Source organism: Lytechinus pictus, chromosome 16 (assembly GCF_037042905.1).
Source record: "Lytechinus pictus isolate F3 Inbred chromosome 16, Lp3.0, whole genome shotgun sequence".
Taxonomy (NCBI): domain Eukaryota; kingdom Metazoa; phylum Echinodermata; class Echinoidea; order Temnopleuroida; family Toxopneustidae; genus Lytechinus; species Lytechinus pictus.
In genome coordinates this window covers 14977240-14989452 of record NC_087260.1, presented here as the reverse complement: position 1 = coordinate 14989452, position 12213 = coordinate 14977240, and the positions used below count along the sequence as shown (strand labels likewise).

The 12213-nt window shown below is 36.7% G+C and overlaps 1 protein-coding gene across 1 annotated transcript; it reads left to right on the top strand.

Annotated features, from left to right (window-relative positions):
- Positions 1-2079: 2079 nt before the first annotated feature.
- LOC129279707 (heparan sulfate glucosamine 3-O-sulfotransferase 5-like) lies at positions 2080-9207 on the top strand. Its single transcript, XM_054915807.2, has 3 exons — positions 2080-2318; positions 3552-4770; positions 5309-9207. The coding sequence occupies exons 2-3, from the start codon at positions 3883-3885 to the stop codon at positions 5546-5548; spliced, it is 1128 nt and encodes a 375-aa protein (XP_054771782.2). The 5' UTR covers positions 2080-2318; positions 3552-3882; the 3' UTR covers positions 5549-9207.
- The last annotated feature ends 3006 nt before the right edge of the window (positions 9208-12213 follow it).

The window sequence follows — 12213 nt, the reverse complement described above, 5'->3', positions numbered from 1 at the left end:
GGACCATTCAAAAAAAGATTCTCTACAATTTCAAAATACTTTACTCTGCAGTGCTGTCAAGAATCACGAATATTACCCCGAGTTAGAATAAATGGTAGAGTGGTTTGATTTTTTTCTTCACATAGATACAAAGCATTCGGCGCATTTTTGGTGTTTTAAAAAGCACATTTGCTCTAATAAAAATACTGATAGTTTAAAAACAAGCACATGAACCCCTATTTTTTAATGTTTGTTCCTCTTAGATATACCTTCCTCTACAACTCTACAAATTTTGGTGAAAATGACATGGATTTTGAATAAAGTGCAGCATTTATTGTACTTTTGTAGTTTGTTACTGAAATTTCACATTTTTTAGATTGGGATTTTGTTATCTCTTACGCCATTTTTAAGAACTGACAGTGCTGTTAAACTTAAAATTGCAAACAAATAGCACTATAAATATATTCTCCATTCTAACGATACAATTATTAATTCTCTTGCGAAATTTGATGACTTTTTCATGTATTTTGACTGAGTAATACAGGTTTAAAGTCATTGTAGTAATCTTGGGCGGTCTAAAAATGCCAAATTCTTTTGAATGCGCAATTCTTAAGAACATCAATTTGGGTGAACTTTTAAGTTCTATAGCAAAAAATCAAGCACATGGACCTATGTTAATATTTGCATTTTTCGAATATTAAGGTTCTAAAGTATCTATGTGCAAAGTTTGGTGAAAATGACATGGATTTCACTTTAACTGTGGAACGTCCTTAAGCTTTAGGCTGCTGGTTCGTTTGCCCTTTAAAGAAAACGCTTTAACGATTGATGGTAATTTTGACACTGTTTTTTCACGTATTGTTTTATCACATCACATTTTCATTTTTTATTTCTTTCCATTTTGCTCTCTATGCCTCATTGCCCCTCCTATGATACGCCACTTGAGTGTAATAGAAGCTTCAATAACTCTGAAATATGTTTATTCTCACTGCGAAATATTGTGAAATTTTGTCATTGTCCACGGAATAAAACCGTACATTTTCCTACTGTCTGGCTATTGACTTGATAACTATTAAACCTATTAAGAGCCAAAGATGATGATTTTCCTGTGATTATTTCATTCTATATACAGTGGTATCTAAAATATATCAAAATGCACTTAAAATGCCGTTAGATACCAGTAGACCGCCGGCTATATAGGTCCTCTCCGAAGGACCGGATATTGTAGTAGACGATGGCCAAAATTGTAGTAAAGTTTGGCCGCCTTTGTTAGACGAATATTCATTTTGACTGATCATGCTGGTCACTCTGTGGTCACTAGATCCAAGATGAAAAGTGGGTCACTCTGGTAAATTTTGCAAATTTTTTACTCGAACTGCGTTAGATTTAGGAAGATCACGATCAGTTTATTTAAAACTATTTTCATTCAAAAATATGCATGAACATTTTGACAAAGACGTGCCTCTGCACTTGAGATTCATGTGAAACCCTGATGATGACGGCTTATTTCCAATTTTTCCAATTGCCAACTCGTCTACTATCATAAGTTGGTCTACCACCAGTTCGTCCACTATCCACATGGTCTAATTGCCAGTTCGTCCACTCACCATTTCGTCTAGTAACCAGTTGGTCCAATAGCCATTTAGTCCATATACCATTTGGCCTAATTGGACTTAGTGTTAATTGTGCAAATTTATGAAAATGAAATGGATATTAGACCAAATGGTTATGAGACGAAATGGTAATAGACGAAATGGTGATTAGACGAAGTGATGAATGGACCAAATGATTATTGGACCAAATGTTGATGGACGGAATGGCATTAGACTAAATGAAAATAGACCATTGTGGTGAGCGGACGAGTTGGTTGTAGACCAATTGGCAATTTACCATGATGACCACTCTGAGCTCTTGATAGTCTTGCACCTTTATTAGCATGGCAATAATTATGTTAAACCACTTTCTTCTCTTATTTACCTAACCTCAACAATTGAATGTTAAGGAATGGTAAACATATTTGCCCGGGCATATTTGCCTAACCAGGTTTCAGGGAGTCTGTTACGTAATAGAGTATTTTTCCTTTATTCCCGGACCTCGAAAAATACACGAATTCAAATCTTTGTGAATAAAAGGAAACCTTTTGGCCACCGGGCTATATGGTAAAGGAGAGCGATTACAGGTGAACACGGTACGTGCAAGATCCATTTGCTCTCAAACACGAATGCTCACACAAAAACGAATGCATTGGGACAGCATGGAATAGAAAGTCACCGAAAGTTTGAAGAAAACTCTAGGAAAAAATTAGGAGATTTTTGGAGAGATAAATCTTCAATGCATTTATGGTAAGTGACATCTTGTATTTAGCTTCTACGATTTTCTTCGTATACTTTTCGTTGTTTATGTCATGATCGCAATACTTTGTAAATTTGTTGATAAAAATTTGATGTAAATTAAATTTCATCTACTACTACTACCACTACTACTACTACCACTACTACTACTACTACTACTACTACTACTACTACTACTACTACTACTACTACTACTACTACTACTACTACTACTAGTAGTACTACTATTGCTGCTACTACTGCTGCTACTACTACTACAACTACTATTACTACTTCAATACAACTATTACTACCACTACTACTACTACTTCAATACAACTACTACTACTACTACTACTACTACTACTACTACTACTACTACTACTACTACTACTACTACTACCACTACTACCACTACTACTACCACTACTACCACTACTACTACTACTGCTGCTACTACTACTACATCTAATATTACTACTTCAATACAACAACAACTACTACTACTGCTACTACTACAACAACTACTGTTACTACTTCTAATACAACAACAACAACGAAAACTACTACTACTACTACTACTACTACTACTACTACTACTACTACTACTACCACCACCACCACTAACATCATCACCACCACCCCTACTGCACTGCTACTAATATCTTGATAGTAATAGTATAGTAGTAGTTGTATATAGTAGTAGTGGTAGTAGTAGTATTAGTATTAGCAGTAGTAGTAGTAGTAGTAGTAGTAGTAGTAGTAGTAGTAGTAGTAGTAGTTAGTAGTTGTAGTAGTTGGAGGAGGAGTAGCATAGTAGTTGGAGTAGTAGTAGTAGCAGCAGCAGCAGCAGCAGCAGTAGTAGTAGTAGCAGTAGTAGTAAAAGTAGTAGTATAGTTGTAGTATAGTAATTTTTTGTCATATTTATTCATATCGTCTGTCTATTCAGTTATAGGTCGATTTTCTATTTATTTCAATCCATTAGTTTATTACCAGAGGGTCCTATATATAGTGTAAATCAAAGACTTTGTTTTACCGTGGACCTACAATGTTTTGGGCCTAAAAATTTGTGTGTTGGGGGGGGGGTAAAGACAGGGGTGCTACAGAAGACGGAAAGGAGGAGGGTGTATGGGGGAACTGGGTATGTACCCATCAAACTGTGTTGACCAATATTATTCATTGAGTAATATAGTAGTCACGTGATCATGATTGAGAATGGAATATGTTTTCATCATTTCTTTTTAGGTAACGCTCGATCATGATAACAATCGGATACTGAAACGGTTTGCAAAAAGTCGACGGTTCGAGGTGGAACCTGGATTCAAATTCAGATACTCAATTTTTTTTTTTGCATGGATCCTACATCTTTTGAAAGGTTTCTGAATGTTTTTGTTACACTCATCACGCCCTGCCCCTCGTTATATATCACATGGAAGAGAGTCGGATTATTAAGTAACCGTCTACTTTGTTATCACTACAGATGCGCGGATATATCCGCAAATGCAGGACCAGTCGTTCTGTTCACCTAACATTATTTGCATCTAACGGTCGCACTTGGTGACGTCATTGATGAACAATGGCTACGAACACTGGGCCACTAAGATCCTATTTATCTGGTCTTATATTTGGTACTGTTGTATTTGGGATGTGCTACTCCATATCCAGCTATGCCGCTTACTTCATAGAACGATCAGCGTCATCAGTTGCATCCGGGAACTTAAAGCGAAACGCCTGGTATGACGGCCATCTTGGAAGTCAACATGATCGTAATAATTCCGCAGGCGTTCAAGAACACTTTCCTCAGAAAGACGTAACAATGATGCGATGTCCGCAGGAGCTAGACTCGACAATAGGCCCAGGCATCCTGGCCAAGCTAGATTGCAGAAAGCGGCTTCCGCAGGTCATTGGGATCGGAGTCGAGAAGTGCGGGACCGGGGCCATGGCGTTCTTCCTGACGAGCCATCCGTCTATCGCCCACTCCACACCCCAGGAAATCTATTTTTGGAATAAGAACAAGGACAAGGATCTCGAATGGTACCGAGACCAGATGCCGGTCTCTACCAAATACCAGGTGACCATTGAGAAAACACCGTCCTATATTTTCGAAAAGGATGCACCGGAGAGGATCAAGGCTTCGATGCCCGACACCAAATTCATGTTGCTTATCCGGGATCCGATTGTCCGAGCTGTGTCAGATTATCTCCATCTCCAGAATTTGGGACTTCCGGAGTTATTTAGTCCGCGGATAGTCCCACTCGGTTACGATCCGCTAAGTTATTGCAATACAACCTTTGAAGGATCCGTCATCAAACCGAACGGTGAAGTGAATACGGATAACGGGATCTTAGCGCACAGTGCATACGTGCTTTATCTAAGGAGATGGATGAAACTGTTTCCTCGGGACCAGTTCCTCATTATAGACGGCGATGAATTTGCAAAGAATCCCCTTCCAGGATTGAAACAGGTGGGTCTATTAAAGATATACGTTCCCAGGTTTTAAGAGGGCTCTGTTCGACGTACGTACTCGCATGCGGACGGCGCGCCAGCTACCAGTTGACACCACTGATCTGAATATTTCTTCAGACCAGTGATCAAGGCCTACGAAAGTCCGACAGCGGCCTCTTGAATACCATGAATCACAGGAAAGTTTATCTTTAAAGTATTTTTAACCTCGTGATTAGTCATTAAACCCCCCCCCCGAAATCTTAGGTCATACTATCATCAGGATTTCGGTGAACTTGTAAACCATGTAGGAGCTTAATTACCTAGTAGGATTAAAATGAGCTGTTGATTGCCGCTCAAATGATTGGACTCAGTTTAATCAGCAACATAATTTTATTGCACTTGCAAAACAATTGCACTTTTTATAACAGCATTTCCCTTTTTTCTAAGCGGAGCAATCACACAATACATGGTATAGTTTCTCTAATTCACTCTTTGTTTGCTCTCTTCTTTCCCTTTCGTCAATCAAAAATCACCCTCGAACCCTTGCCCCACTCCAGGTCGAGTCCTTCCTAGGTATTCCACACTACTTTAACGAAAAGTTAATCTACTTTGACGAACAGAAGGGTTTCTTCTGCAAGGCCATGGTTCATGGTCGGGGAACGATATGTGCCGGAGCTACCAAAGGGAGGCCCCATCCAACTGTTGATGATGACGTCATCAGAAAGCTCCGAAGTTACTTCCGGCCCTACAACACTCAGCTCGAAGATCTGTTGGGCCAGCGCTTCTCATGGAGTTAGATATCATTGACAAGGCATCGTGACTGACAATCCTTGTCAGTTAGTGACTGAGGAAGAATATCGGTGAGACAAGGGGGGGGGGGGGGGGGACGCACGACCAAGCTACTTTAGTCTGTGTTAGCCGAATTCGCATTCACCCAGCCTTTCACGATTAGTCTTTGTTTCAGTCGCAAGGTGTCTGATGTAAACATCATAAGAGACACGGAGCCTTGTCTAAAGGCTAGGAGTCAGATGGCAACGCAGCATCGTTTTCATTTCTTTTTTTGAACTGTGCGTTGATATAATTTTAAAAAATAGTTTGTCAAGGAATACTTGGAAAATAACAGCTATGACAACGAAGTGCTCAGTTGCATAAGTCATTGAATGACAATAATTATGTAATTTTGTCCTTTCCCTGTTTTAATTGATTTTCCAAACATTTTGTAACATACTAACAACATTAATCATCATAAAAATCAAACAAGGGTAATCAAAAGCGAATCAAAGTAACAATCACAAATAAATAAAATAAACAATAAATCAGATTTAGTTCTTGATATTTTAGTTATATTGTAGACAATATGTATTTTTTTGAATTGGTAAGAATAAGTGTGTATTCAAAATTATACAAAATCAATGTGCAAGTCTTCTCCTGCGAAGCTACAATAATGTTGCATTCTAACCGCTGTCCAAAATCAAAAGATAAGCAAAGGCATTCATCGTATGAATATCAAGATTTAATTCTTATGCATGGAGCGCCCAAGACATGTTTGGTTGTAATTGAATAGTGGGATGATGTTCAAATTACTTTTTGTACCCAAAATATTTTGATTTTTTTATGTGTACGTTTTTTAGAAAATGTGATGACCTATGCATGTTTCGAATAAATTGGATTCACCTATTCTTGTCATATGAAAAACTTTTTATTCTTTTTATACAAGGCTTTCAACCGTGATTCCAAAGACGTTTTTAATGTTTTTAATATTTTTAATGATGTTCATATACATGTAGAGCGGTGATGTGATTTATGTTTTGGTCGTTCTTCGTCGTAGCTTTAAGAATACCACCATCTACGTTGATACACATACATACCACCATCTCGCTCACTGATCTGTGGTCGTGCGAGGAAGCGCTCTCGACAATGGTGTAGGTCCAAAGGAAGGTTTATAAGTTCTAACACTCTATCATATGAAGAACTTTAACTTCTCCCACGCCATTCTTGTCCGTTGTTATCATCGTCAAGATCATTACCGCCATCATTTTGATCTTCAAAAATTTCGACACCATCATCTCTTTTATCACAACCATAATCACCGCCATCATCATCACCATCATCATCATCACCATCAACATCATCATCACAATCATCATCAATATCATCATCAACATTATCATCATCATCATCAACATTATCATCATCATCATCATCATCATCATCACCATCATCATCATCATCATTATAATCATCATCATCATCATCATCAACATTATCATCATCATCATCAACATTATCATCATCACCATCATCATCATCACCACCTCCACCACCACCACTAACACTATCATCCTCCTCATTATCATCTTTATTATCTTGAGAGGTCTTCCCTTTGCCTCTATGTGAATTGTCCTCAATTACCTATCTGTAACATTTTTGTTTCAAGAATCCTTTATTTCATTGTTAGGGAGGGTTCTCTTCCAAAATAAAAATGCATTGCCAATACATTCACGAATTAAAAAAAAAACCCAAAGAGAATAAACATGATAAACTGCAAATATTGAATTGGAGAATCGTTAAAGTTTAACGGATGATTTATAAAAGTAAATAGTATATAGCTATATGCAAACATGGATTGAATTTCCTATTTTCCAGGTCAATTTTTTTTCTTTCTACCAAATTTATCTCTGCCAGTGAATGATTTAATTTGAGAATCGTTAAGTTTAACGAATGATTTGTAAAAGTAAATAGTATATAGCTATATGCAAACATGGATTGAATTTTCTATTTTCCAGGTCAATATTTTTTCTTTCTATCAATTTTATCTATAAAATGCAGTGAATGATTTGGTGGGGCAAGTATTTTGGGCGGGGTTCTTGGTCTTCAGAAGTACACCAAACAGACTGAATTCCATTATTTTGTACTCTCTTTTGAAAGATGAAAAACCAAAAGTAAATATACTTCCTGCCATATTATTTTTATCCGACAATGCAGTCTTTGCAGATCTTTATTCATAATAGTCCCACACATAGACTTTTCATGAAAGAACACGGACGTTTTACAAAGAAGTACAAGGAGGTCTTGAGATACGTGAGGAATTCTACATCAGGTTGATAATTTGGAACTGGCTGGAGACCAATTTATTTTGTTTTGTGTCCACTCCGTATCTGCCGAAGTGCCCTTTCTACGCCCCACCATTGCACTTTCTCTCGCTCGAGTCACCTGCACTTTCTCGCCTCTTCGCTGGTCCCGTCCCGTCCGGTGATGTTGTCCCAACATAAGAATGAACCCCATAAGAAGCAGTTCAGATTTCAGAGCGGGTAGCAGCGAACTACTGTTGATATTGTTTACTGGAGGGTAAATGGAAGAAAAGCAAATGTTGTGGTAAATTGTTTTTATTCATGTTTTCTCAATTCCTCCATGTTCTAAACCATAACTACTCATTTCATCTATTCATTATCTTCTATTTATTTTAATTCCTTGAGATCTATTTATTCGTTCATTCACATTTATATATCCATTCAGTGTATTGATTACTTCATTCCTTTTTTTGAGATATGTTTGTTCGTCAATCTGTTAATTCATCAGTTTATTCATGAATGTATTTGTTCATTGTTTTTTTTTTCTTTTATCGAATTGTACATGTATATTTATTTATTTGGGCGGTTTTTTTTTCAGATTCTTTTTTCAGGTATAAAAAGAACATTAAAAAAGGAAAAAGGTTTAGTAATTTATCAAAAACAAATTTAAAATGGCTACGAGCATTTTTTAAAGTAAGAAACAGTGGAAGGGAGAGAAGGATAAAAAGAACGAGAACAAGAGCAACAAAAGATGAAGAAGAGTTGTCAGAATGACAGGGTTGTAAAACAAAAATTACAGGAAATTGCCCTTTCCTGCAATTTTCTACTATTTGGACGGAGAACAAGCTCCCCATAATGGCGTACGAACGAAATAACTTCCGGTCATTTTCTGACCACTTTTTACCTGTTTCCTTGCGTCTTGTCCATACTCGTAGCAAAATGAGCTAAAATGAAAGTGATTTTATTCGAAGCAAAGGGATATAAACGCACGTGCCGGAGGAATCATTTTCTCGCTTGAGGCTTTTAGCGCCATTTCCGAAGACGTCCCTCATTTTGCTTGCTCTATCTCCTATTTGATTTATGTCGGAAAAAAGGTATCGCCTGCTGAAGATTGATGCTCGCAGCGAGAATCAGAGTTCTTAGCGGGTTGCTGCTAAGCGATTCGGCCATCGCGACGGGGCTAGTCGTTCTTAATAATTGGCCTACTGACAGCCCGCGGCAATGTGCAATCTTTTAGCCATCATTATGATCATGTCGCTAATATCGTGTTGTTTTTTTTGCAAGGAAACATGGATGTCATATCATTTACAAACATTTTTCTTGATTTTAAGAAAATGGAGCTCCGAGCAAACGCAAGTAGGCCTATACGATTACCCCCACCCCCCAAAAAAAGATAAAATTTGATGAAGGAATACAAAAGCACAACTAATAATCACAACCATATATAGCCGGCTCTTACAATGGTAGAAGAAGGAAAATCCGGGGAGGCCCCCCCCCCCCAAAAAAAAAAATGTTTAGGCGAAGGAGCGAGCTAATTAAAGGGGTTGTTTATTTTGTTTGTTTTTATTCTAAAAATTGAAAATGCACACCTTTCTTTGGTTTTTGTGAAAATTACTAGATCTATTTTAAACTATGCGATGTTAAATCTACATTTTTGGCAATATTGTGTAATTGATTTTAAAACCATATTAAAAACTTATCGAGTTTTGAATGGAAATGAATAATTTTATCAGTGCATATTTCGTGTTTATTACGTTTATCAATAATACTCTTTGCAATTTCTATATGAATGATTTTAATTGTGATTTTTTTTTAAACAGGCCTTGTAATACCTGTGCAATTCATTTTGTTTTTCTGCAAGACATATCTTTTAAATCAACCATAAATTGAATTGAATTGAATGAAAACAAGGTTTTGAACGTGTCGAGTGCGAGGGGAAGGCCTGGGGTAAGATCACTGCTGACTCTGCCCCCCCCCCCCTTCCGTACGGCCATGATCTGAATAAAAAGAAAAATTAACATGCAAATGACAACGATTTTTTTTTCATCTAAAGCTCAAGAAAAAGCTGAAGAACAATTATAAAGAAAGTCTTCGGACTTTGAAACAGAGGGTCGTGGGTTCGAATCCCAGCCATGGCGTAATTTCCTTCAGCAAGAAACTGATCCACAGTGTGCTGCACTCAACCCAGGTGAGGTAAATGGGTACCGGTAGGAAGGAATTCCTTAAAAAGCTGTGTGCGCTATGAACGCCTAGCTTAGCCGGGTAATATAGGAGCACCTTGAGCACCTAACAAGGTGGATATGTGCGCAATATAAATACCCTAAATTATTATTATTATTATAAAGGGGAAAAAAGAATATCGATACTGAAATGGGTCTAGTGGAAGTATTTCCCGCCCCAAAAATACTTGTCAATAAAAATATCTTATTCATTCACTTGTTGGACAGTATATTTTCTGTAAGGGCATATACCGATTCTTTTTATTTATCATCTTCTTACCAAAAATACATAAATTCATATATATTTCGTGATTTATGGATAATTCTACTCGTCAATTGGTATATGAAATATTATTTTAGATGAAAAGATGAGCGATTGATTGTAGAATTAAAATATTACATGTTTAAATACCTATTTGCAAAATAATAGCAGTTTGATAGTGACGAGCAACAAGACGTCGCAAAATTAACAACATTTTCTGACTTTTTAAAGTATATTATATTTCCATTAAAATCTTATGAAAATGGCAATCATAAACAATATTTTTCAATTATAAAAATAGATAGGAACCCCTAGCGCATGGTAGAAAAGAGAATGTTTGTAAACTGAATGTTATACCACGAGAATGAGGACTAGATTATACCATCATCCATGGGTATTAAATTAGAATTCATTAATCAACAAATGCGTCTCCATCATGATAAACAACATATCTATTTGTTTTTGGTGTTTGTTTAGATGTAAACTTTTAGTGTTTTAATTGCATGTTGAAATTATTCTTCCATGCACTCTTAAAATGTTGGGCAACATAATGTCCACACAACAAATTGGTTTAAAAATTTATCTAATTCTGGGCAGTTTTTTAACCAATGAATACTGTGAAGTTTTCGAAGTTTTCACCCAAAGCACACATTATTGGCTTAAAACTACCAAGAAATGGATGAAGTTTTTAACCAATTGTTGGGTGGACAGTATGTTGCCCAAAATTTTGAAGAGAGTATGTATAAGGGTTATGCAATTAGGCTTATGGGCAGCTAAGGATACACTAATTGTAATCAACTTATTTAAATGAATGAATAAATAAATAGATATATATATATTTCATCTCGTTGGTTTGCTACACGTTCATAAAGTGTATTTTATTTGAGCGAAAATTCTCCCTTTCAATTTATTGGAAAAACATCTGAAGATTACTTCTCTTTCAGCAAGGCGTGGAAACATCCCCAAATGCTTGAACATGACTGTTGATAATTCAAATTTCACCTCCTTGGAAATAAGTCACTTAGCTTTCATGGGTTATCCTGTCAAGGTGTTCTACTCACTTATTGTATCTTATATCCTGTGATATTCTTGACGAATAATATCAATCAATCAATCAATCAATAAATCAATCAATCAACCAACCAACCAACCAATCAATCAATCAATTTGTGGTTGATATGATTTTCTTGGATTTAGAATAATCTTTTACAATCTCTTTATTATAATTATTGGGGGCATGACACTCCAAGCCTTCCCATCTGTACGCAAGTCAGTGCTGCTGAACATGCCGAATCTTTGGCAAAGGGTGCATTCGGAGGAAGATTTCTTCTATCATATTCACTCGTCGAAAGTTAAAACGCTATTCTATCTTGAATTCCTCGCTTCACTCTCTTACAAGGGGGGGGGGTTCCTGATCTATAGGCCTATACATGCCAATTGAAAAAAAAATAATTTTAGAGGTTTTAATGTGTTTTCTTTTATGCTGAATGATGGAGTAGCATGAAGATGCCACTGCGGTGAATCATGGTTTTAGCGTCATAAATACATTACTCAGTTTCTTATTCCCATCAAGCTAAATGGAGTAAGTACTCTTATTGCAAAAGAAACAAAAAAGGCCTCGCTAAAGAAGAGAGATGGAGTTTAAAAAAAAATGACAAGAACCAGAAGACAAAATGAGTTTTATGTCTCGTCCATCTAACTGTCATATTCACAGCGGTCTAGATGCAATTAAGACCTTTTTGTCTCTTCTCAAATTAGCTGGTCACCGAAGCTTGGGTGTAGCCAGATTATTCAGTTCTGACGGGGGCGAGGAATTTTTAATGCATTCTATCGCGTCATGACGGTATTGAAACACATTGACATACTCAATGTATATCCTGTTTATCCTACTAATTGCCTTTATTAATGAA